Below are 26,847 nucleotides of genomic sequence, written 5' to 3'. Positions count from 1 at the left end.
CAGTAATCAAGTTTGATGCGTTGTTCTTTTCATATGATGGCTTGCTGCTGCTGTCTGCACGTATATATCTAATGTCTTTTTACAGGTCCTAACAAACCACAAACACCAGATGTTCGAACTAATTCGCAAACCAATGGGTCCAATACGACTTACAAGCCCCGAGGAAAAGAATTCTCTTTTGGTAAGTGTTGTGGGAATTAGCACACATGCATTCTGTTAATGTTGGTACCGAAAATGCTAGTGATTACATATCAGAGATATTTTGAATTTGTGTTTTATTTTACAGTTAGTGAGTGACTGAAGTTCTTGTTTTCATGTACACTCGGTTCTTCATCATGTAGGATAAGTTGCATTGGAGAAATTCTGGGTGAGAATACTCTAAAATGCAGCACAGGTCCATTAGATCTTATTCACTTGGGTTCAGAATCAGTCCCTTTAGACCTTTGCGGCTCTGTTGTTAATATTCCACAGTGCTGAGGTGCCCTTGCCTGTTGCACGGTGCCACCACGGTGCAGAAACCCAGCTGAGATTGGATATTGTGCATTAGCTTAATAAAAGCTCCACACGCTTGAGATATCAAGCATCGCTGTGGGGAAATATCCAAGTGGTGTGCAAGACCTAGGAAGGATTTGAATACTGGGACCAGTACTATTCGATATATTCATCAACGACTTGGATGAGGGAATAGAGTGACTGTCAGCCAGTTTGCTGGTGACACCAAGCTGGGAGCAGTGGCTGACACTGGAAGCTGTGCTGCCATGAGAGACCTGGACAGGCTGGAGAGCTGGGCAGGAAAAATTTAATGAAATAGAACAGGGGCAAGTGTAGCATGTTGCATCTGGACAGGAGCAACCCCAGGTTCCAGTAGAAGTTGAGGAATGAGCTCTTGGAAAGCAGTGTAGGGGAAAGGGCCCAGTCCTGCAATGCTCTCTGCAAGTGGGCTTAACTGAGTTGTAATGAGGCTACTTATGGCCCAGCTGGGTCCTCGTGGCCAGGAAGCCAATGGTACCTGGGGTGGGTTAGAAAGGGGTGGTCAGTAGGTCAGAGAGGTTCTCCTGCCCCTCTGCTCTGCCCTGGGGAGACCACACCTGGAATCTTGTGTCCAGTTGTGGCCCCTCAGTTCCAGCAGGACAGGGAACTGCTGGAGAGAGTCCAGCGCAGCCACCAAGATGCTGAAGGGAGTGGAGCATCTCCCGTGTGAGGAAAAGCTGAGGGAGCTGGGGCTCTGGAGCTGGACAAGAGGACACTGAGGGGGGACTCATTCCTGGGGATCAATATGGAAAGGGGCAGTGTCAGGAGGATGGAGCCAGGCTCTTCTGGTGACAACCAGTGACAGGACAAGGGGCAATGGGTGCAAACTGGAACACAGGAAGTTCCACTTAAATTTGAGAAGAAACTTCTTGATGGTGAGGGTGTCAGAGCCTGGCCCAGGCTGCCCATTGGGGTTGTGGAGTCTCCTTCTGTGCAGACATTCCAACCCGCCTGGACACCTTCCTGTGTAACCTCATCTGGGTGTTCCTGCTCCATGGGGGGATTGCACTGGATGAGCTTTCCAGGTCCCTTCAACCCCTGACATTCTGTGAATTAACATGAGTGAGCTGTGATCTGCTGGAGCTGATTTTACAAGATCACCATTATAGACCTCTCCAGTTCTGGGAAACAGTAAAGGAAAAGCCAGGCCAGACTGGAAGCTGTGCAGTTGTGTTTCAGGGCTGTGTCATGGAACATATGAAGAACTTTCTGCCACTATTTTGGATGCTGGTTCAGATGAGTAAATTTTATGCTGCCTGATACCATAAATTTCGATCACGCTTGGATTAATTTAGTTTTTAATTGCCCTTGCTGTGTGTAGTAGCAGTGTCTTTCAAAGCTTTAGGAAAATGAGGATTGACGTGGATGTAAGTTCAGATTGCAGCAGGAGGTTTCAGTGCTGTCTGCAGAATGAAAGCCATTTTTGCTCATTTTACTGCCATAGTAAGTCAGTTACCAAGCATAAGAGTTTATTAAACTTTTATTAAAATATTCTTCAAGGCCTGATCGACTGTGTGAGTATTGATTTAATTCTTCCAATTTCCTCCTGGCAGAGGCGTGGAATGCCAAAATTACTGACTTAAAGCAGAAAGTTGAAAACCTTTTTAATGAAAAATGTGGTAAGTTTATTGATTCTTTTTCACGGAGATGTCTTTCTTATGAACATGCAGTTAGATGCATGAGAGATACGTTCATGCATTTATTCCAAGGTCCTGCAGTCCCTGTGTACTCCAGGCAATTTCTCATTTGCATTCATTCTCACATAGATTGCTTCCAATTCTGTGTCACATTTCCACTAGTTATTTTTATTTGGGTGTGGAAATGGAGACGTTGTGGTTGGATTACTGCTTCTTTAATGACCCAGAGACACAGTGACTCCACATCCTGGCACATCTTTTTGAGCTTTCTTCACTCCTATGAGTGGGACTTTGTGTGACATCAGTCTCTGCGTGACTCAGCGTATGGATGGGATCTGCAGAGACATGCTCCATCGTATCCCAGCGCTTCTTCTAGCGCAGGCGGTTTGGAAGCTGATGAATTTGGAAATACTGACTTATCACTGTGTTTTTTGGAACACGAGCGCTGATCTCACCTGCCCTTGGTGCTGTTCTCTAGCAGAGACAGAACGTGTTCCTGTGTAACCTCATCTGGGTGTTCCTGCTCCATGGAGGGATTGCACTGGATGAGCTTTCCAGGGCCCTTCAAACCCCTGACATCCTGTGATTCTGTGTTGCCTGTAAGAAAGCGGAGTACAAATGGGACAGTCTGGTGTGCAGACCACGCCAGTGGCATGAACTGGCTGCAGATTATTCATTTTCAACTGCAAATTATGATCAGATTTAGTGTAACAGGATGAGTTCTGTTTGAGACTGTTATTTCATTTTCTTCCAGCTTACTCATAACTGCAACCACAAAAACGCAAAGCCTGCTGGTTCTGCTTAATCTACTATGCATGTGCCCACTGCAACATACCATTTATACCTGAGGTTTTCCTTTCTGGATACACAGCAGTTATCTGGCTGGTGGCTCATTTGCTCTGTTGTTGCATTTCAGGGGAAGCGCTGGGGTTGACTAAACCAGTGAAGGTGCCGTTTGCGTTGTTTGAAGCCTTCCCAGAGGCTTTCTATGTGGAAGGGCTACCTGAGGGGGTGCCGTTCCGCCGCCCCTCCACTTTTGGAATTCCAAGGCTGGAGAAGATCCTGAGAAACAAATCTAAGATAAAATTCATTATTAAAAAGTAAGACTGCCGTGCATCTTTGATAATCTATTCTATGAGAATTGAAACGTAGACCAAAAAATGAAATTGTGTTGCCGAGTTGCTAAATTACTAATTAGAGTACACACTGGAGTATTTTTAGTAAATGACGAAATGGTCAGAAAGCTCTTGTAGAGGTGGAGCAAGATACAGTAATCTGTTCTGAAAGAGCCTCACAGCCTGTTTTGGGAGGAAGAGCAAGTCCAGATTTCTTAACCCATTTCAGTTATCACACCACTGGTTTAGTTTGTAGTGCATGGAATGCTTATGGGTTACTCACGAAACTTGCTGGCAGCGTACTAAGAGCTGAGAACTGAAGATTGGTATATTGGGGAATGTAAGGATTTATTTTTCTTGTCTAGAACAGGTTTAGATACCCATGTGCAAGTGTAGAAACAGTGGCAAGAGAAGTCGTAGAGCCGCTCCGCCATTGCATTCTTGGCTGGCTGTTTGGCTGAGAGGATAGAACTTGGTCCTTGGCTTTAATAAATTAATATCAGAATGTTGATGAATGTAATGTTATTATTGTACATGATATGCTCGATCTGTTTGCAGGCCCGAGATGTTGGAGGCAGCTGTTAAGGAAAGTTCTGCTGTAAGCCCCCAAAGTGAGTTTTTCGCTTACCATTCTAGGATTAAATACAAATCAGGAGAGCTGTGTGATGCTAAAGAATTCCTGAAAGACTCATTCTACGTTGTGGCTGGTTGGTTTGTTTTTGAGATGGGAAAAACACCTACCAGTTACAGTTTAAATTATGCTTTAGCAAGGGAGTACGCCTCTAATATACTCTAATACCTTCTATCAAAATGTGACAGGTAATGTGTGATTCACAGAAGTAATTCACGTCTAGAGATTAATTATTTGCTCCTAATACGCAGGTCATGTATTAAGAAATGACAAGCACTTCAGAGTCAGGAGTGCTGATAGAAGAACTGCGTCAGGTCATGGATGAAATGTTTTGAGTTGTATTATTATGTGTAAACTCTGCACAACTCGGCTGAGTTGCTTGAACTGTGCTGGTTTGTGCCACTGGACAGTGTGGCTCACTAATATAACTAAGGGATTTCTTTGGTAATGATCAGTTACTGAATTAACTGCAAGTGCTATGATTTTTCTGATAATAAGAATACCAAAACACATGCTCCATATACTCTTTTTTTACCCCCCCTTAATAATGTTATAAACTTCTTAGAAAACCAGCTAGGTAAAGATGAGCGTTACTTTTAATCTAGCTCTTCCCTTGGGTTGCAAAGAGACAGTAACATGTACCTTCAGTATGCCCTGCTTTGAAATGGAACTAGGTCTGCTTTCAAAACTTGTAAACATCTGTTATTTTGCAGTATTTTCTTTATATATGATATTCAAGATTTTTGTTTCTCTACGTATGTTTTTAAAATTTAGTTCTTTTACTTTTAGGGAAAAATAATTCATCCAATATAGGAAATACAGCAAGCACCACAACAAACACAGCGGTGAACACAGCTGCAGGTGTTGAAGATCTTAACATCATTCAGGTGACTATCCCAGGTGTGTACACTGTCTGGTTTCACATCATCATTTTGTGCTTATATTCCTCATGACACTTGTTTAGCCTGAAGCCTTTTGCTGCGGTCAAGCTGGTTCACTGAAATTGCAAATACAGTCAACAAAGAGCATAATTTAGTATTCTGTTTGTGCTGAGATGTCAAGTATTTTCTAACACTCATGAATATCTGTGCAATGACATCTCTAGAATATTCTTGGTCCGGCCCCCTAGTTAAGAAGTATCCACATTTTTCCCTTTTTTCTTATGTAATAAATTAAATACTGAATTTCCGATTTCTTCTCAACTTCAAGAGATAAATACTCCATCTGAGTTGAATAACCAAGCACACTGAACTGCTCTGTCCCAGAGCTAATTAGTACTTTCTCAGGCATTTATTACATTCATTAGAAACTGTGAGGAGCATTGCATGCTGTGGCCGTCTGTTGAACGGTCACTTTGCTTTTAGCTTTCCCCACCATTATATATACTGTAAGAAAATAAAATATAATCTGTGGGTTTAGATTAAGTTTGAAAAATCATCTCTAGGCAGTAAAGCTAATGTTGTTTGTGCAAATATTTTGAAGCTTCTCGTGGATTTCTTAAGAACCATCTGTTTTTACATATTTCTACAATTCTGCATTACTGCTAAAACCAGGAGCAAAGGCAGCACCTGTTTTGAAGCACTTGGGTGTAGCTGCTTTGAGTAAACATGCAGAGATAAATGAGTTTCGGGGAAGAAAATAATTGCTTAATTCTGATGTTATTCTAACAATTCCTTCCAGATGACGAAAGTGAGAGGCTGTCAAAAGTAGAAAAGGCAAGACAACTGAGAGAGCAAGTAAATGACCTTTTTAGCCGGAAATTTGGTAATTGCTTCTTACTCTCAATTTTTACATAGGTGTGAATGCAGTTAAGGTTGTTCATATTGAATTCACGGAAACATCACGGTGAATGATGTATATGGTTGTTAAAACGAACAAATATGTATGTGATCGTTAAAACAAACAGCTAAACTGAGGGAGTGGGGTCTGGATGAGCGAGTAGTGAGGTGACTGTGAACTGGCTGAAGGGAAGAAGCCAGAGAGTCGTGGTCAATGGGGCAGAGTCCAGTTGAGGCCTCTATCTAGTGCAGTGCCTCAGGGGGCAGTGCTGGGGCCGGTATTATTTGATATATTCATCAATGATTTGGACGAGGGAATAGAGTGACTATCAGCAAGTTTGCTGATGACACCAAGCTGGGAGGAGTGGCTGATACTGGAAGCTGTGCTGCCATCAGAGACCTGGGCAGGCTGGAGAGCTGGGCAGGGAAAAATTTAATGGAATATAACAAGGGCAAGTGTAGAGTCTTGTATCTGGGCATGAACAACCCCAGATTCCAGTATAAGTTGGGGAATGACCTATTAGAGAGCAGCGTTGGGGAAAGGGACCTGGGGGTCCTGGGGACAGCAGGGTGACCATGAGCCAGCACTGGGCCCTCATGGCCAGGAAGCCAATGGTACCTGGGGTGGGTTAGAAGGGGGTGGTCAGTAGGTCAGAGAGGTTCTCCTGCCCCTCTGCTCTGCCCTGGGGAGACCACACCTGGAATATTGTGTCCAGTTGTGGCCCCTCAGTTCCAGCAGGACAGGGAACTGCTGGAGAGAGTCCAGCGCAGCCACCAAGATGCTGAAGGGAGTGGAGCATCTCCCGTGTGAGGAAAGGCTGAGGGAGCTGGGGCTCTGGAGCTGGACAAGAGGACACTGAGGGGGGACCTCATTAATGTTTACAGATATATCTAAAGGGTGAGTGTCAGGAGGATGGAGCCAGGCTCTTCTGGTGACAACCAGTGACAGGACAAGGGGTGGTGGGTTCAAACTGGAACACAGGAGGTTCCACATAAATTTGAGAAGAAACTTGTTCCCGGTGAGGGTGGCAGAGCCTGGCCCAGGCTGCCCAGGGGGTTGTGGAGTCTCCTTCTGTGCAGACATTCCAACCCGCCTGGACACCTTCCTGTGTAACCTCATCTGGGTGTTCCTGCTCCATGGGGGGATTGCACTGGAGGAGCTTTCCAGGTCCCTTCCAACCCCTGACATTCTGGGATTCTGTGAAATATGAGGATTGTTTATGGATGTTGTGCTTTGACTTTAAAAAGAGTCTTTTGTAAGTGATGCAGTCTGGTGTTTTAAACAAGAAATCCTAAGAATATAGGTTGCTTTATGTTCTTCCCTGCCCCTCCTGTTTTTTTCTGTGCAAACATGGATGAAATATTTACTTTATTGGCAATCCGTGATTCTTAGGGCTTCATAATCCTGACCTCTTAATAGTAGTGTTATAAGGTCATTTTAAAAGTGTAACTTAACTTTTTTGCTGTGTATAGGTCTCTTTTCTCTTTTTACTTTTTATTTGCATTGTACAGCAATAATGACCTGAATTTCTTTATCTGAAATACCTTCATTAGTGCTGTGTTGAGTTGCTTTTCATGGCATTGCAGGAGACGTTTTTTTTTCTTCAGTTAGCTGTTTCCTTAGATATCCTCTTCTTCTATAGCTTTTATTCGGTAAAAACAGAATCTGGGTTCTTCATATGATGAGCTGTCAGAGTTGGAGTTGTAGCTAATGCTCTCATAGTAAGGTTCATGAGTGTAATTCAGAACATCTATTTCTAACACTGTAATTGTTTCATTGTCCAGTGAATTTCCATAGTTTCAGACCAGATAGAAAGCTTGGCTTCGCTTTTAGTTTCTTAAACATCTGAGGACTTTTTTTTTCTTCAACATAATCATAAATATGCAGACTTGAAAATAAACATGAGCTCTCTCGATTAGGTGAAGCCATTGGTATGAATTTTCCTGTGAAAGTCCCGTACAGGAAGATCACAGTGAACCCCGGCTGTGTGGTGGTGGACGGGATGCCGCCCGGCGTGGTGTTTAAAGCTCCCAGTTACCTGGAAATCAGCTCCATGAGGAAAATTTTGGAATCAGCAGAGTTCATCAAATTTACTGTCATTCGGTATGTGATTGCCAATGATCAGATGGTACGGGTGTTGCGAGGACAACTCTGTAGCTTGGAGAAGTTGAGATTTGAAGGAATAGAAGTTGCAGTGCGTCTTTAAATAGTGGAAGATGTTGGCTCTTTTGGATAGCAATATATCAGGACAAATGAAGCCGAAATGTTCGTAGTGTGAATGAAGATGGTAAGATTGAAGGACATGTCCATTCTATCTTTCTCAGAAGTCTGAAAGCGTCAGTTTAGAGAGAGAGAAATTTCTTAAATATCTTAATCACCAAGTGTTCTGACTGAAAGGACCCTTGCTTGATATGTTTTGTTTAATTGGGCTCTGAAGAAGAGGTGACTCCCTTGTTAATTAGTGCTGAGCAAGGGAAGGATTTAGATCTTTCTGTGTATGTTGCTTTTCAAAACGCTGGTGAACAAACCACGGTGCCCAAGAGCTGCTATGACAGTTCCTTTGTTTTGTTTGACTTTTTGTTTGTATTTTAGCACAACCTCTTGTTACAAAACACTGGGGAGGTTGCCTTGGGAGGGAGACCCCATGCAGTACGTTTTAGAATCAGTAATTTTTCTTCTTGTTTTTACAGACCATTTCCAGGACTTGTGATTAACAATCGTAAGTATTTATGAGACACTGATGGCATATTTATTTTTGTAACTTACTTTCTACATTTTGGCTTAGTGGCAGAGGCATTGCCGTGGTTAAGGTCTATATATAACTCTTGTCTGTGTCTCTCTCATTAAGATTTCCTGACCAAACATGCATGTGCAATTAACTTGAGAGCAAGGTGGTAAATTTACAGAACAGTATAATATTAGCATTAACTTTGATATGAAAATGCAAGACACTGATTTTGTATTTTTCAGCTGCAAAGTCCCAAAGAGATTTAGGACCCAGACTGAGCAGCAGCCTTACATGGGAGTGCCTACGTTTTGGGTTCTAATCAACCCATTGCAGTAGCAGTTAATAAGCAAGAACTTTCCAGTAGCTGCACAACTGCGTTCCAGTGAAAAATTCTGCATTCTGCTGAAACTGGAACAATTTAGAGAGGCAGAGTGTAATTACCTGACGTGCTGTGGCCAATTTGGCCACATTAACGAATTGTTGTCGGGGCGGGGGGAAAGGTCTTAGTATTTTCAGTTGCCTAAGATAATGATGACCTGATTTTTTAGATCTTATTTAAGGGAGAAAACAAACCGCAAAATACTGTCATTACAGTGTCCCTTGTGTCATGTTCCTTCTTAGCCAATGTCAGATTAGAAATTCAGAGGCCAAATAGAATCTCCTGTTGTTAATTTGGCCTTAGCGACTCAGCGTTCGTTCATTTGCATCCAGCCACAGGGAGGCCTGTGAACTGTTCTCAGTGTTCTCAGGAGGGTTTTACAGCCAGTAACTCGCGCTGACCTGCTCAGCTGTCCTAGGGAAAGATCCCTCTGTAACAGGGGACCTTCCAGGCAGATAGGTGCGTAATAGCATTTCTAGAGGACTGAATAAGAAAGGAAGGGATCTATTAAACTGTTGTCTATCCAGCGTAGCTGTCAGCGTGTGTTTGGTGTGAGATCATATGCTGAGTAATAACAACATCCGATCATCTTCCATCACTGGAGGAGATGATTGGTCATTCAACACGTGGGGTTTGTGCATTATCCATATCCATTAATTAAGATCATAATGATCTGATATTGATAAATACTGGAGTGAATGATTGAAAGGCTCTAAGTCTGCTGCTCATAGGTATGATGCCTTATTCTTCTGAACATGTGGGAACTTAAAAGGAACTTTTTGGTGCTTGCAGGCAAGACAGGGAATGTTTTTCGTGTAACAAAAAATGCTGAACTGCAGCTCAATCACAAGTGTTAGTAACCTGTTCATGCGACAAGTTTCAGGATTTGCAGATTCGACAAGTAAGATTGCCCTTGTGTTGCATGTGGACCGTTTTCATTGTGAAGTTAAACAGTGATCATGTCTCATCTTAGAGCTGATGGAAAAAGCTGAAGCAGAAGCAGCACCCCCAGCAGCACCAGTCCTACCAGGTGACGCAGAGCGGGACGCGTGTCCTTGCAGGACGGGGAGGGAGCGGAGTTCTCCATCTTATTGGCAGATGATATTAGTAATCATGTCCCGGGTCTGTGCTGCCCATCATGAGCCGTTTTATTTTGACAGATGGTGTGCGACGGGGACTTTTATAGCTATTAAATATTAATAAATTAATAGAAAGAGCCATCGCATACCTCAGGCTCTGTCACTGGCGTGTTCCTTGATTTGATTTTTGCAGCTGATGAGTGAGCTGAAAAGAAGGATTAGTAAGGGCAATATATAAAGGCAATTCAATATCCATTTACTGATGCCTGCTTAACTCCAAGTGTGTGTCTGTGCCAGATAGATGTTCAGCCAAGTTCAGTTTGCCTGTGTAATGTGTCAGGACCTAGATGGGGTCTTGCTGGTATTTCTGCCCACTGCAGAGCTCTGAAACCCCTGCTAGACTGTGTCTAGAGTGCACAGACATCACCACGCTTAGTCTGAATGAAGAACTTAGCTTTATGCTATGAATAGCTGAAGTAAATGTAGTTGAGCAACTTCCTTGTGACCCAATATAGTTAAAAAAATGTGTATCCCAAGTTGGCGTAGTGGGGGAAATAGTTTAGCAATTGACTGAATAAGCTGTTACTCAAAGAAACTGGGAAACTAAATGAAAACGTTCAATAAACACTTTAAGAATAAGGGACACTTGTATGGTGGAAATAACTATAAAGGAAACTACAGGCTCCTCCATTTACCTTTGGAGGTGGCAGGAGGGAGGAAAACAGCTGCTGATGGTCAGTGAACATGCTGAATTCTGTCTGTCCTTGACCCACCCGCAGTGTTAAAAAGGTTAAATGGCTTTTCCAGCACCTGTCAGTCTGTAATTTATTTTGCTGCAGACTCTATATACACATGTTTATTGCAGACAAATATACTTGAGTCTGATCATAAGAGAAAAAAATGAAGCTTTTTTTAGGGAAAACAATTTCCCTTGTTTGTCTATGGTACTTATATGATATTGTTGAAACTATATTCGTATTCATTTGGCTATATTTGTTTCATTTAAGATCCAGCTGAACCAAGCCGAATAGAAGTATCTGTAGGAGGTGAGTGTTTGTCTTCAACAAATATTTTTAAGTCATTTTGAAGAAAATGGCATGGTTTTTTTTAAAGGAGGCAGGTCAATCAAAATGAAACAAAAGGGCTTTTATTGGTTCTCAGGACACTTTTTCATCTGTATTAATGTCATGCAGCATCATGTAAAAACTGCGCTGCAGCAAAATTTATTATTCAATTAATTCTACAGGGGAAGTTTGTGAACTCTTGTTGTTGATTGGTAAGTCATGACTATACCCTTTTTCCCCGAAAAAAAGACCTACCCCAAAAATAAGTCCTAGCATGACTTTTCAGGATTTTTGAGGATGCTTGAAATATAAACCCTACTCCAAAAATAAGCCCTCATTACAGTTCATAACAAGTCAATTTAAATAGTGTCCAGGCAGCTAGCTATACATGTAAAAACTAAGATTAATTGGCAGTAGAATGCGGCAGGACAGATAGACCCTTCCCCAGAAGAAAAACAGACACCCCCAAAACAATTGTGGGGTCTTTTAAGTGTGGTTCTTTTGGGGATGTCTGCTTTTCCTGGGGAAGGGTCTATCGACCATTTACTACATACAGTGCCATATGTAGACAGATGAACAAGAAATATACCGTACTGGTATTTTGACCCCCAGACAACACGAGCGCAAAGAGAAAGAGCTATTCCGTCGAGTACAAGAAAGGAATCGTGGAGGACTCCCAGGGCAAAAATCTGACTGCTTTCTGCAAAGAGAAGATGCTGGATATCCGAATGGTCCGAAAATGGCGAGCGGAGTACAATAACCTCAGTCAACAGGCGTATGAGGGCAACGCTGAGAAGCGCAAGTGTGGGTCGGGTCGGCAGCCGTTGTTTCCCGAGCTGGAAGATGTGATCTGTGAATGGGTCGCAGACAGGAGAGCAAAGGCTTTGGTTGTGCGCAGGGCTGATATCCAAGAATTTGCCCTCGCGGTGGCGCCGCAGTTGGAAATCTCCCCAGGAGAATTCAAAGCGTCGCAACACTGGCTGGATGGCTTCCTGCAGCGGTGCGAACTGTCTCCAAGAAGGTGGGCCAAGGGCTCTAAAGGAAATAGAGTCACAAATTCACGATGGAATTCAGGCTTTGGAGAGTTACGGTGATGTTCCAGAAGATGGTGACGTGACTGTATTTGAATAAATGTTGATTTCTTTTTTGTTCGTGAATATCGGTAAATGTAGATTGTTGTACATGGAAAAAGGAAATAGCGTCACAAGAAATTCATGATGGAATTCAGGGTTTGGAGAGTTGTGATGGTGTTCCAGAATGTGATGACATGATTATATTTGAATAAATGTTATTTTTTTGTTCAAGAATAAGTGTAGATTGTTGTTCATGGGAAAATAAGACATCCCCTGAAAATAAGCCCTGATGCATCTTCTGGAGCAAAAATTAATATAAGACCCTGTCTTATTTTCGGGGAAATAGGGTAGGCTTTGAGTGATTGATCATGTCCTGAGTGATGCATCTAGTTATTCAGTGCAGTGGTTTCCACAATTTATGCTAATGAATTATTGCCATAATTGGGGAATTTGAAAGCCTTATTGGCCTGAATATACTGGGAGGGTATACTGGGGAGGGGAGTATTGTTGTTCTTCCAAAACTTAAGGTCACAGTTATTGAAAGCTGAAACATCAAATGCCTTTATAATGCCAAAACCATGTGGGATCACTCAAGTTGTTAGATGATGGAGGAGAGACAGTTGTTCATGAATACCCTTGTGTGAAGGAAATCTAGATATGGGCCTTCAAAGTGGTGGTTTGGAAGAAACATGCTTTTGAATTTATCATCTCAAACCGGATTCACACGCCGTTACCAGAGGAATGATCTTGAGAAAAGGCATGCAGTTGCTAAAGAACTCAAAATCACTTGAGAATTAGGCTGGAAGGTGTAAAATCATATGGTGAAATGGCTTGGCCTTGTAGTGGTGAATTACCCTAGTCCTGGACCCTTTTTTCTTCATTCATTACTACTTTTTCAACAGGTATCACAGAAACAGAAGAAATTTCTCAAATAAAGCAAGAACCGGGCACGACGTGGTAGGACCTGATCAATACTGGGTAAAAGAATTTAGTATTTCTTTAAGTCAACACCTGTCAAGGAATAATGGTTTTGTATTTTAGGGGGGTGAGGAGAGGGCTGAGATCCATGACTGAATGCCAGCAGGTGCCAGTCCTTTACTTGTGAATTATTTTATTTGTCTTGTTTCTCACTTATAAAATGTAGGATGTTTTCACTACTTTATCCAGATGCAACGTAAATCACATTGTGTTCAAATTGGTCAGGCAGTGAGTCTTGGGAAAATGTGGCCTCTAAGGAAAAGCGGGTGATGGTAATTACATACCTCGGAGGCAGAGTAAATGAAAGCCTAGGGAATTAGTGTTTGTGAAGAGCTCTGACATGGCTGTGTGAAAGAGAATTGCTATTCTTGGTAAACCCTGTGTATTTCCAAATTGTAATTGGGCAGGAAAGCTCTTCACTATGGCTGCAATATTGTCTAAGCTCAGGACGCTTGGTATTAACTGTGATGACAAACCAACTTGAAAGTTGATTTAATTTAAAAGTTCATTTAAATTTGTTTTTCCAGTAACTTCTATGAAAAGCTTTGTTCCATTTCCAATGCAACAATGTCCAGATTTTTCTCTTATACTATTTTTAACTTTGCTCATTCCTAACAATGACATTTTGCTGGAGGCGGAGAGCAGTGCTAGTGATGCTGTGGTGTCACTACATGCTGACCCACTGGGCTGTGAGTCTGTGCGCTTCAGCCACAGAAAAGGGCCATGTTCAGCAATCACAGCTCTGTAATACTTTTTCCCATTTCAGTTTTTTGATAATGCCCCAAACCAAGTCTTTTCCTTATTCCGTGGTGTTTGATACTTCAGTCATTTGCCTGACATAAAGTCAGGTGCATTTGTTTAGTCCCCTCGAGCTGTAACCTGTGTAGGTTTAGTAAGAAAAGGACATTGTGTTCGTCCCAGAGAAGAAAATGCGTGTGGACTGTTCCTGTTCATAGATGAGCGTTCGGCACAACGCAGCTCAGGTTCATTTCTGCCAGCCTGAGCAGCCAAGAGCGGCGCCGTGGTTTGGATTTTCAAATATTTTAGGCCATACCAAAGCAAATATTGGATTTAAATTCTTACAGCGAGCCCTCAAGCACGCATTTAATCTCATAGTTCTTGAGAGCAATATTCAGCTTCTGCGTGCTCTCTGAACCCAGGCCTAAAGAACTCAAAGTTCTGTTTTGAAACGCAAACTACTCGTATTTGTAATAAGATACAGAGCTGCGATGAAACTAACTCCTTTTTGTAATTTTTCTTTCTAGTCAGAAGTATCCAGTTCTGAGAAGAGCCCGCCGGGACTGTCTTGAGCTGTGTAATATAACTGTATAAGAGAAGTACCTTCTATACAAACCGGTTTTGTACTTTTAGATAGAAATGTCTACTTTTTCAGCAGTTCTGTGAATTGACTTTAAGAAGGACTAGAGATGTGAAGATGTCCCTACTCATGGCAGGGTGGATGACCTTTGGAGGTCCCTTCCAACCCGAACTATTCTGTGGTTTGGAATAGCTCGTTTTCCTTTGGAATATATTATAAGGACTAAATTTGCTGCAACAGTGCTGGGGAGATGACAGGGGCTAAAATCAGCAAAGACTTCACAGAGGCTGTCTGCATCTCCCAAGCTGAATTCCACCCCACCTGAATGCATCTCAGCTTTTGCAATGAAGAAAAATTCCTGCAAGTAGTTCAGTTTGTTAGTTTTACTTTGGGGAAAAGAAAACAAACAAACAAACATTAAGTTTTGGTTCGTACGCCTTTAATGGACAATAGTATCTGTATATTTGAACTAATTTTTCCTATGGTATCTATCACAATTCATATGTTTTTCATAAATAAAAGATAAACTGGTTCACTTGACCGTCAGTACGCATTAATGAGATGGACTGTGAAATGGCCAGTATTTCAGCATGTGGATTAGGAACCAATTTAAAATAAACCCTGTTATAGTCTGTTCCATTTAACTCAAAGTAGTAAGTGCATGTTTTATCAGAATATCAGATGGTTTAGATACGATGGGTCTGGTCTCGCAGAACTGGCGTGGAGCTGTGTGAGAGCTGTTTGGAGCTGTGGCAGATGCTCTTCTGGTCATCCAGAACTAGTTATGGAAACGTACGCTACAAGCTGCTCCAAGTCTCACTATGTCAAAAGATAAGTTTCTTATAGTCCTGGTTACACCCCACATCATATTAAAAACTCATGTATACATTTTTTTTTTAAGTTTCACAAACCGTAAGGGATGTAAAGTTCTGGTTCAATGATAATCTCTAGAGAGAACATGCAGATTATTATCAAGGTTTCTCTTTTATTGGCATGAGTTTGGGATGACTGCATTATGCACAAATGGTAAATCTTATTCCCTGATTAAGAAATAAAGACCTTTCTGGTGGTTTTCATGACTGTCCATGCAGCATATTTTACAAGTCAAGTTCTAGCAGTAATTCTGTAGGCAGGTAGAACATGCTGTAGCATATTCATTCCAGCAAAGGAACTTAAGTTCCAGTTGTGCCTTTCAGACGGCAACGCAGCTCCGGGTGGGTGAGATCGTTGTATCTGCAAGGAAAATTTTGAAGCCTTAAATTCAACTGGGTGGAATGTCTGTTCCCAGGGAGCCACCTGAAATTCAGCAGCCGAATTCAGAGCTCATTCTGGAGGCAAGGGCGCGCTGTAGGACGTGTGCTCGCGTCCTCACGACTGCTCTGTGCAGATCTAGCAGCTCCCACTTCAACGTTCAGACTGTTGCTGTCAGTAGGAGCAGGGTTAGTTGTGCACCGAGGCTTTTGGAAAGCGCTGATCCCAGCTGTACCTTCCAGCTCCGGAGTGGAACCAGTGATCTGCAGCACAAACAGCCCCAGTCTCAGTCCCATGGGCACTTACCTGTGGGTACTGTCCCGAATTACAAACACCAAGGTATTTCAGTGCTGATTACTTTAATCGACACGCTCCGTTAATTCACCTTCCATAAACAGGTTGTTATCGGAGCAACGGCCAGTCTCGCGATTGCTGCTAGAAATGTGTAGAATGGGGAAATGAGTTATTGCAGCTTTCCCCGGGTTTTCAGCTGCTTTCCGTTTCCCCTTTTGCAAAAGCAGAAGGATGGTCCATCCCTCCTTCACAGCTATCTTGGGGGACACTTTTTGCATAGCTGCCTGCTATAAATTGCTGCTGGAGTCATTAGGGCTCACTCCAAATGAGGGTGAGACATCCTAGCGAAAGAACTGTGGAATAATTGCAGGCTGCTGCCTTGTCAGGTGTGTAACAGCGGAGTGTGGACACCCTGCGACTTCGCATGCAGGAGCTGGGGAAAGAAAAATGAAGTGAAAACCGCTGCAGTGGTGTTACTGGAAGGACTGGGAGCTGGTGGTGGTGTCTGTCCCGCCGCTGGGCTTGCAGTAATGCTGGTGGGTGCGCCCGAGTTCAACACTGAGGTTCCTTTTTGGTGTCAGATGTTTTTGAGTTGTGTTCAATAGAAAAAAAATAGACCGACAAAATAATTGCGCCAATATTTATACCTTCTAAATATAAATTTTATATTAAAGATTATATATAGTCCTAACAGGTAGACTTTTATGATGTTGACCATGTATGAAAATCTCATTTCCAAACTACTAATACATGAGATGTTGTCACTCTTGGGGTATTGAGTGATAACGCCCTAACAACCCTTGGCTGTACTAATAAATAAATAAACTTGAAACAACTTACCAGAGCTCCGAATACTCTTTGTTCCAGCAGAGAAGCTTCGTGGCGATGAAGCAGCAAACAATGTTTATTCCGCAGGCGTTAGTGAACTTTCCAAAGCCTGCCCTGCGCCTTGGGCCGGTTCCTTTCTGTGCAACAGGAGTTTCGGATCCAAGCAGTGCAGGACCCGGGGGTTCCGCGGGGTGTCCCTCGGGTACCGCACCCCGATGGTCCCGCAGCGCCGGCCGCCTGAGCTCAGATGGGCTCCACCATCTCTGGCATCTGCCTGCTCGCCACTGGTTTTCCACATACAAAACTTAAACCCTTTCTCCTTCATTTCTGACAGACCACTAAGGGCAGACTTGGGCTTTTGTCATGTCAGGACATACTGTGCTGTTCACACACAGCAATTTGGCATCAGTGAAGTAAGCAAGGCCTCCTGTGGCTCTAGATTGAATTAAGCTTTATTTTAAACTACCAAAAAAATTTAAAAATCACATTTTGAACAAAATGAGGGTGTCCTTCCTTTCCTCAGCTTTCAATTGGTAGGAGGTTTTGGTACTAGTTTTGGGTGGAGCACTGCAGAAAAGAGAATAGTCCCTTTGCCTAAGAGGCTGAACCTCCAGTGCTTTGTCTTCAATAACCTTGATTGGCATCTGTCCCCTGATGTCCTGTATCTACTGTTGGCGCTCCAGCGCAGCTCTGGTACCAGCTCTCTGTCCAGAGGCCGGTGCAAGTTCATTTCTCCAAGATCAGGTCCTGCAGCCACACACCAGCCTTGTCCAGAACATGAATCAGCTCAACTCCATGAACTCAGCGCGTCCGTCTGATGGGTCATCACTCCTCCAAGAATTTTCTTCTAAAATCATCCTTGATGCCCAGTGACCATGGGACGCTTGGTGGAAACGCCAACGTTGTGTCACAGAGTTCCAGGCTCTGTCTCACTGCGAACAAACCCATCGCCAGCACTGAGATCTGCAAGCTCCGCTTCATTGCTCACATCGCACCATGAGGAAACAGGAAGAAACATGAATGAAGCGGTTGCCAGCGATGCGCTGTCTGTAAAGCAGTTCTAAATGTAGTACAAAGAATTTGCGATTATGAAATTAGCTTTCGTGACAAAGTTGGTGGTGGTTCTGCATAAGAAGCAGTGATCTGGCTATTAGCCGAGCACAAGCTGAACAGCCCCAGAGGTATTTTTTTTAATATTACCAGTTGTGTAATTTTGCCTTGTGTGCAGGGAAGTCCCCGTGTTAAAATAATTCGAAACCAAATTTAAATGCCAGTGTTTCTGATCTCAGCACCTGAAAGCACCATACTTGTGAAAGCTATAGTTAGTATTTGGTTTTTTTTAATGCAGACAGAGCAAGCCTTTTTCTTTACAGCTCGTGAGGGCAGCAGGGCTGCTCCCAGCTCTGTGTGCCCTCAGGAGCCACCAAGGGTGCCCTTGCTTGGGGACAGACGTGCTCCTGGGTGCACCTTTGCCTGCGAGCAGCGCAGGATGGATCCGCGCAGCCCTCACCTCCCTTCTGGCCTTTCTGCTCAAAGCTGGGGGCTGATGAGGACGCTGGTGCCATTTCAGAGGGGATTTCTGGGGACCCTCGTGTTCTGGGTGTCCCCGTGCCCAGGTGAGGGCTGGCTCAGGTCCTTGGGGGCTGCTTGAGGGTGGCAGACTCTGGAGAAGCTGCAGGAGACTGAAAGGAAATGGTGATGTGAGGGCAGGAGCTCTTGGCCCATCCTGTGCACCCCCACCTGCCCTGGGAGCGCAGGATGGTCTCCCAGCCGTGCGGAGGGTGGCATTGCCATCCCTGGGCTCTGGGGGAGTGTTGTGTGCTTCATTCAGCCCACCCAGCTCTGTGCCAAAGTGTAAAGACTCTGGTCACCATTGCCAAGGGACTTGTCTGTCCTTGACCCTCTGGAAAGCGGGCGCTGCAGCACCCTGTGCCGTCAGGGAACAGCATCAGCGCTCAGAGGGACCACTTGGCCATCGGGGCAGCCAACCTGGCCCTGGACCTTCTCTGTTATCTGATCCCAGGGGTGTCCCCAAGGCCTCCTCTGCAGCCACGGAGCTGCTGGAGGGGCCAGGCTGGAGACTCCCCATGGGAAACACCTACTCAATACAAACCACAGCGGGTAAACAATTACGGGTGCGATTGCAGCGGGACTTCCTCTTCCCCGGGGCTTTAACGGCGAAGCGGAGCCTGCGAAGGCAGAGGGGAGCTGGGGCCAGGGAGCCGGGCAGGAGCAGAGGCAGCGATGGGGGATGTCTTCATCCGGCACATCGAGCTGCTGGGCTATGAGAAGAGGTTTTTCCCCAGCCAGCACTATGTGAGTACGCAGCGACCTTCCGGCAAGCTGAGCAGCCAGGGCTGGTTGGGGTAAAAAGGCTGGCCAGCAAATTTCTTTAGATAAACGTGATCTGGGGCTCAAGTGCATCCTTTTTTTGGGGGAGTCATGGCTGCTGGCATGAGCCAGAGGCTAAAAGATACTGGATACACAAGATTTTGGGCAGGTCTTTTGCAAGCCGTTGGTTACTTTGCAGGCTTGGAAAGGGCTTTTCTCTCTTTGATTCCCACCCGTCTGCATGTTTCTGTCCCCTCTCTCCCTGCTGAGCTTCCCTAATGCCCACCTTGCTCGATGCCTGAGCCGAGCTGCTCCCACTAGAATGATGGAAGAAGAACATGCAATTTATCTGAAATTGAACCATGGACGGGGTTCCGAAAGGCTTTGGTCACAGTGGGGTGCGGGGCCCCTCTCACCGGCAGACCTGCAGCACCTCTGCTTTGCCCCTCAGGTCTACATGTTCCTGGTGAAGTGGAATGACCTCTCTGAAAAGCTCATCTACCGCCGGTTTACCGAGATATACGAGTTCCACGTGAGTCATGCCGGGGTGGGCAATGGCCCCAGACTGCTGCACTGCAAGCATGGGGTGGGGGAAAATAAAAGGAGGGCAAATTCAAGGTGAAATTGCCCCAAAACAAATCTGACTCAAAAGATGCTCCCGTGTCCCAGTGCTTCGGTTTCCTTTGTCTCTTGAAACGGGGAGCTGTTGTCTCTGCGCTCCCTCGGCTGGTTTCTGGGGTTGAGCTGCAGGGTTCAGCCGGCACAGGGCGGTGGGAAGGGGCGTGGGTGTCACTGGGGTCCCCCGGTGCCGGTCTCACAGCCTGGCTCTGCTCCGCAGAAAGCGCTGAAGGAGATGTTTCCTATCGAATCCGGGGACATCAACATGGAGAACCGGATCATCCCGCACTTGCCAGGTGAGGGGCAGGTGCTGGGGCTGAAATAGAAACTGCAGCTGGTTGGGAAATTCCCCTGCGGGCCGAGCTCTGCGGGCCAACTCCCACGCAGGAGCTCGCTGCGATTTCTGTTCCTGCTCGCCAGGCTTGGAATCAAAACCCTAGAAAGGTCTGAGCAGCAGTGGGGGTTCTCCCAACACTTGCCAACGCTGCAGACCCCATCCTTGCTCCCCAAAAGCTGGGCACCCCAGGGACACGAGCTGCAGCATTGGCTGTGACCAGTGGCCGGTGCAGAGGGTCTGGCTTTGGGGAGCCTGAGCTGAGCTCAGCTAAGCCCTTCCTCAGTGACACCATCACTGGGACTGGTTTCAGTGCCCTTGCAGCAACACAGAGAATTCTAAGAGGAAGTGATGCAATATGTCTTCCATTATAGGGAAAGAAACGATGCAAAGAGCAGGCAGTTTGTCCCCAAGCAAAGTGTAGGTCAGCAAGATTCCCCCTTTTATTTAATTTCCTGTTTTGAGGAAGGCGGGAAGGCTCATGAGGAATAGCTGTGGGTTGTGGCTGACGCCTCTCGAGGAGGAATAAACCTGCACGGTGCTGCAGAGCGGGCGCCGAGGGCTGCGGGTCCAGTCCGGCTGCACCGCGCTCTGCTCCGCGCTGCCCATGGCCTCCCCGGCCGAGCCTTCAAAAGGAGGAACCCACAGCTTCAGCACTTCTGCAAAGCAGCTGTGGCCCTGGGAACAGCTTCTCCCCCTTTTTTTTGGCACCATGCGTGGCCCCCACGCATGAGCAGAGCAGTGAGGGGGAGGCTGGACCAGGATCACCCTATGGACACCATGCAGCACCCTTGGGCCAAACCCACTCTTTTTCAGGACAGAAATAATTATTCAGAGCAGTCTGATTGCGAAATTTGTAAAAACCGGGTGGTCTGCCTGCTTTGTCCCCTCTCCCCCAGCCCCAAAGTGGTTTGACGGGCAGCGCTCGACGCAGAACAGGCAGGGCACGCTGTCCGAGTACTGCTATGCGCTGGTCAACCTGCCCCACAAGATCTCCCGGTGCCTGCATGTGGTCGACTTCTTCAAGGTCCGTCCCGATGACATGAACCCCGTCACAGACAGCCAGTGAGTCCCCCCGTCTGCCACTTCTTTTGGGGAAATCCTGCACTGGCAGCATCTGCGGGGAGCAGATGGCAGCTGGTGGTGAGGGGCTGCGACATCGAGCTGCCTTTGCTCTGAACCCTCTAGGATCAAGAAGCCCGAGGTCTTCCTCCTGCCGAAGGATGCCAAGAAAAACCCCAGCGGTAAGAGGCCTTGAGGGGTATGAGCAGCTGCCTCTGTGGCCGAGAACATGGGGCAAGAACCAGCCCTTCCTGAGCCAGAGCTGCATCTGGGAGGAAATCACATCCTGGGGACAATGAGTCCATGTCCTGGGATCTGGCTGGTTTAGGTCCAGAAGATGCTGGGAGAGTGCTTTGGGCTGTCCTGGGTTGCTTTTGGCCTGCCTGAAATAGAGTATTTCTGTGCCAGGGGGCTGGGAAAGGGAACATGTCTCACTTCTGCCCCGCAGACATCACGGGCCCCATCGTCCTGCAGACGTACCGAGCCATCGCCGACTACGAGAAGAGCTCCACGTCTGAGATGGCTCTGAAAGCCGGCGACATGGTGGATGTCGTGGAGAAGATGGAGAGCGGTATGTGTCCATCTCTCCAGAGAGTCCCCAAGGGCCAGACCCCTCCTGGCCACCATTTCAGCATGAGGACTGTGCTTGCAGCTCACATCTAAATGCAGCATGCGAGTTAATGTGGGTGCATGTGTCAAAAGGGAGGTGGTTCTGTCAGGGTCTCCTGATGGAGAGGAGAAGCTCAGAGCAAATGCAACTGGCAGCACTGAACCTCTTGGCACTTCCCACCCCCTTGGGACACATATCATATTCACATGGAGCCACATGACAGTCAGTTTTGGCCAGTGTGGGGCAATCCTAGAAAACCCTGCAATCTCCTCGCATGCCTCAGCCGGTGAGGTTTCCTGCCCAGGAGGGAACTGGATGAACTGGCCAGGCTCCATGGTAGCACCATGTAAACAGAGACCGGCCCCAGCACCATCCAGGCCACAGGGATCGCTGTGCCCACCCTGGCTGGGACAGACCTGGTGGCCCCATGGTGCTCCCACAACACCCTCTGCTCTTGCTACAGCTGCTTTTTTTGGGGTTTTTTTTTGGCAGGGTGGTGGTTTTGCCAGTTGAAGAATAAACGGGGCTGGGTGCCAGCTGCCTATCTGGAGCCCATGGATGGTCCTGATGAATCTGAAGAGCAGGAGCCCAACTATGCAGGTAAAATGCTGGGGTGAGCAGGGTGTGCACCAAAGCACATTTGGGCAGCCCCCACTGCAGCAGGGCCACTGGGCACAAAGATGTTGCTGTAGGAGCTGCCAGGAGAGATAAATCTCATGGTTTAGTGCTTCAGCATCAACCTCAGGAGCTTCCCATGACCTGCAACTCTAAATTAAACCCTGCTTGGCTGATCACAGATGCACATCTTCGTCCAGTGTCCGTCCTAAGCTAGATGGGTGCAAGCTGAGTTTGCTGGGTTAGCAAAGGAGCTCGGTGCAGCATCCGAACCGAGACGCAGGCTTTCCAAGCACTTGGCTTCTGCACTTTCCTTATCAGCGCCCTGCATCATCCTGCTGTGACAGCGGCGCCTTATCACACAGAGCAGAGGGAGGATCCTGCAGACTCTTGCCGCTTGCTCTCTGAGTTTTGTCTTCATGGTTTTCGAAACACTGCAACAGGCTCTATTAGCACAACACTTTCTTCTTCCTCATTTAATCGCCCGAATTATAAACATGCTCTTCAGCAGAAACGGGTGTGCCCCTGCTGCCTGCATTCACCAGCTTTCTGCTGGAGAGGGGCTGGGATGAGCCACAGGCACCCACACGGCTGGGGGCATTTTGAACCCAAACCTGAAGTACTCTGGGTTGTGCCTAAAACGTAGTGTAGATGTTCTGGTGCCTCCTCTCAGGGGCTGGAGAGGCTGAGCCCATCCTGGCTGGTAGCACACAGCCTGTTTCCTCTGCAGGTGAGCAGTACATTGTCCAGAAAAGCTACACAGCCGTGGAGGAGGACGAGCTGACCCTGCAGGAGGGTGACACCATTGAAGTCATCCACAAGCTCCTTGATGGCTGGTGGGTCGTCAGGTGAGAGATGCTGTGAACAAACCAGGCAAGCGGGATTCAGGCGGAGGGAAGGGATGGACCAGCGGTTCTGTGCCCTGGGGCTGTGAAACCCACGGACCATTTGGTTCCGGGCTGCTTCAAGTAGCCTGTGGCTTTGCCAGATGTTAAACGTTGCAGTTGGGGGCTTCAGAAATAGCCAAGGAGGAGGCAGGTGGAAAATAAAGTATCTGTTATTTTCCTTTAAGTATTCTGTCACATTTTGCTTTGCAAAACCTCAGCATTCATCCCAGCCCTGGCCTGCCCCACAAACTCACGAGTTTCCAAGGGGAACCTCAGCTGCATTTGTGCTCTGGAGAGTCACAGACTGGACACGATGTGCAAATCTTGGGGATCCTCCTACCCCACCTGTGCCCCGGCGAGCGGGGACACGGGCTGGGAGGTGCTGGTCGCAGAGCCAACACCGCAGGTGACATCACTTTGTGCTGCACTGCAGGAAGGACGAAACCACCGGTTACTACCCCTCCATGTACCTGCAGAAATCCGGGGATGCAAACACCGCTGTGAAGAGCGAGCTGAGGAACCGGGGCGCTCCTCCACGAAGGTAGAAGCAGCCCTGGCGGGGGGCAGGAGGACTAAAGCTTTTCTTCGAAGGGGGTGAAATGAAACCAGACGGTGGTTTGTGGTGTCCCTCGCTCGCCCTGGCAATGAGGAACTGCCCAGGAGAGACGTGAGCAGGGCAGAGAGAGACCAGGAGGCAGATCCTGAAGGGCTGCCGCAAAGACAGCTCTGTGCTCCCCGATTTCCATGGGCCAAGAGGCACCCCAGCATCACTGACGTGGGGCTGCACGGTCCTTGCCCCAGCAGGGCCTCCAGCCCGGTGCATTTCTCCTCGTCCTTCTGCAAAGTTTCTTTTCTGGGCTAATCTCGTTTAATTTTCAAATTGGCCTTTTTCTTATTTCCTAAGTGCATCCACTGAGTCTTTGAGAAGCGAGGGGAGATTTGAGTAATCAGAGCTGCTAAATGGCCTAATCTGATGGGAGGATTTGAGCTAATGGAAGGGATTTTATATTTATTAAAAAGATAGAAAGCAAAAATAACTCATTAATTACGATGGAAAGAAGACTGCTAGGAAAGGCAGAGCTTGCTGCTATCTGTTTTTGCCTACAAGAAAACACAGCAGCCTTGCTACAAAACCTCACAAAATCCAGCTCTGCTGGAGCACAAATTGAGTGTGAAACAGTGTAAAATGTCCCAAATCCACCTATTTGAGCGCAGTGATGCGTCCTGATAACCCTTGGGCGAGGTGAGGTGGCCTGTGTCAAGGACAGTGATTGCCCCGCCATGGTGAATGCTGTCCCTAGGCTGAGCTCTGCTGCAAAGCTGGAGACCTGTCCTTGTGGGCAAGAGCTTTATTTGGGGTGGACAGGGGCTCCGAGCAGGGAGGTGGAGGCAGGTGGGCACAGCAAGGGGTATTCATTGCCTTGCAAGAGCAGGGGGACGATGCCATGCGGGGATGTCAGGAGCCACCTCGCCCATGGCAATAAAGACACAGTGGTAGCATCTGTCTGCCTGCCTGGGGACATCCCCGACGCGGGGAGTTCCCCTGAGGCTGCACACACAGCCTCGGGCTGCTCCGCTTTCACTTCTCTCAGTAGTTTCTGTGCTGTGGGTTCAACGTGGCACATGCAGGTGCAGGCTGGCACGTACCCCGCACGCCCTGCCCTGATCCTCGGGTGTTGGAGAGCCCCGCCAAACCCCACAGCAGGGATCGAACATTGCAGCCAGCATAGAGGCTGCATGTCCATCCATCCGAGAGCTATAGATCACTTCCAGGGCATCTCAAACTCTGTCGAACAAACCTCATCCTTTCAGCTTTCTGCCCAATCTGCCTCACCACCCCCATGGTTACATTCCAGGCTTGTTCTCAGCTTCACCTTTCAGTATTTGCTTCCAAAGCGCTGCTCCAGCCGCCTCCTGATGTGCTGTACATCGCGTCTCACCTCCGGCTGCTTTCGAGAGCTGGCGTTCACCCTCTGCCTTCTGCCAGGCAAAACCAAAAAAGCAGATTTTGGGGTTTGGGTGAGGAAGAGGAGGAAGTGCGGCATGGAAACCCTCAGTGAGAAAAGTGCACGGTGTGAGAGCTGCTGGCCTGGGAACTGAAAGATTTATTTCTAACCTGCTGCAGATCCACCATCCGGAATGCGAAGAGCATCCACAAGCAGAGCCGGAAGCAGATCAGCCAGGAGATCTACAGGAGGAACAGCAAGAAGTACATCCAGAGCCAGAGGAACATGAGGGGAAATTTCCAGAACAAGGCCAACGTCATCCGTAAGTCTCAGGGGGATGCGGCTGAAGTCCTGCAGGCACGGCCTGTGCTCTGCAGTGCTGGTTGCTGGAGCAGGACAGCATATGGAGGTCACACCGTGCCTGTCCATCCTCCTGTGGCAAAAACTTGTGCAGGGAGATGTTTCTTTCCAATGAGGTTTCTCACCTCTGCTTATAGGACTGATGGAGAAGGAGCAGAATATAGTGCTGGTGGGAGGTCAGCCCACGTTTGGGGCTTGTGCTTTCCTCTGTGCACCTGACCTCACCTGTGCTGCTGTTACCGTCATTATCGTGTACGTTAGCTGTCAGCAAAGCACCTACAGGGAGGTGGTGCATAAAGGAGGAGGCTGCTATTGAGGCGGATGCTTTAGATCCGATAGTCCCCATATGGGATCCATGACCGTCCCAAGAGACAGCAGCTCCTTGCACAGACCTGGAACTGGGCTCCTCCTTAGCAGGGCTCCCAGCCGGGAGCTAGTGGGCTTACACCAGCACCCCGACCCCCGGGAAGGCCTTCATACGTGGCTGAGACAGGAGGTTTGGTGGTCATAACATAGGAAGCTTTGAACGTTCACATGAAGGTGCTGGGCAGCGAACAGCTCTGATCCATCTGTACATTTGCTTTATCTGCAGCTGAGAAAAATGAGCAAGAGGAGAACAAGCCCAAAGCTCAACCTGCTGTTCCTCCCCGACCCAGCAAAGATCTCATCCTGAACCGCTGTACTGAGAGCACCCGGAGGAAGATCCTGTGAGGTCTCAGCCCCGCACCATGGGGCCGACGTTTCATCTCCACCAGCTCCTGCACGGCTGGGGCTCAGAGCGGACCAGGGGATCCCCGTGGCCACTGGCCGGACCAGCTCAGCCCAGGGCCCGTCTTCACCTACCGGCACGGCAAGCCCGAGCTGTCCTAATGATGCCACGAGGAGGGTTTTGCACATTTATAGGTATAATTATTCTGCTGCCAAACTGTATAAAATTCCAAATACACTCTAGAAAGTGTTCGGTATTGCTTTAGTATTATCTTGCTATTGTAAATGAGCTCTTTTGAGAAGTAATGATAACCCTTGTATTTCCTACGAAGTGAAGAAGTGGAGTACATTAATCTGTCCCGATCTAGTTAGACTCAATGATCCTGTGGGTCCCTTCCAACTTGAGATATTCTACGATTCTATGGTTGTGACCCAGGCCCTCCACTGGCTCCTGGGGGGCTGAGGCCTCCACAGCCACTGGGTCCCCTTTATCCCCTATCTGTATTTTGAATGGTTTTCTGTTTTTCACCAATAAAGGAGAGACACTTTATAGATGTATTTCAACATCTGTATGGATGTTCGGTCAATGCAGACACCGCATGGCCGCAGGAAAGGCGTTTTTCCCCTGCATGTCCGGCGGGGGTTGGGGAAAGGGTGTCTTTTGAAAGATGCCGGTGGGGACGAAATTTGG

The 26,847-nt window shown here is 47.0% G+C and overlaps 2 protein-coding genes across 2 annotated transcripts in view; both read left to right on the top strand.

Moving 5' to 3' along the window:
- Positions 1-12,977, top strand: part of GTF2I (general transcription factor IIi) — a gene marked incomplete at its 3' end in the record, with an annotated part of 58,251 nt that extends 45,274 nt beyond the window's left edge. Inside the window, exons 22-32 of the mRNA XM_080357039.1 lie at positions 86-181; positions 2,085-2,150; positions 3,085-3,268; positions 3,842-3,894; positions 4,704-4,814; positions 5,595-5,678; positions 7,613-7,796; positions 8,384-8,412; positions 9,774-9,830; positions 10,887-10,925; positions 12,919-12,977. Coding sequence (XP_080213165.1) covers positions 86-181; positions 2,085-2,150; positions 3,085-3,268; positions 3,842-3,894; positions 4,704-4,814; positions 5,595-5,678; positions 7,613-7,796; positions 8,384-8,412; positions 9,774-9,830; positions 10,887-10,925; positions 12,919-12,977 — 962 coding nt within the window. The remainder of the gene's footprint in view (positions 1-85; positions 182-2,084; positions 2,151-3,084; positions 3,269-3,841; positions 3,895-4,703; positions 4,815-5,594; positions 5,679-7,612; positions 7,797-8,383; positions 8,413-9,773; positions 9,831-10,886; positions 10,926-12,918) is intronic.
- Positions 12,978-18,901: 5,924 nt separating this feature from the next.
- NCF1 (neutrophil cytosolic factor 1) lies at positions 18,902-26,580 on the top strand. The gene is made up of 11 exons (XM_080357330.1): positions 18,902-19,001; positions 19,468-19,548; positions 19,855-19,930; positions 20,868-21,033; positions 21,157-21,212; positions 21,479-21,601; positions 22,133-22,240; positions 22,986-23,103; positions 23,576-23,683; positions 25,268-25,410; positions 26,041-26,580. The coding sequence occupies exons 1-11, from the start codon at positions 18,930-18,932 to the stop codon at positions 26,157-26,159; spliced, it is 1,170 nt and encodes a 389-aa protein (XP_080213456.1). The 5' UTR covers positions 18,902-18,929; the 3' UTR covers positions 26,160-26,580.
- Positions 26,581-26,847: the final 267 nt, after the last annotated feature.

This window comes from Nesoenas mayeri (genome assembly GCF_963082525.1).
Source record: "Nesoenas mayeri genome assembly, chromosome: 20".
NCBI classification, from domain to species: Eukaryota; Metazoa; Chordata; class Aves; order Columbiformes; family Columbidae; genus Nesoenas; species Nesoenas mayeri.
Note: the sequence above shows the minus strand (reverse complement) of the source record. Positions and strands in the feature narration are given on the sequence as shown.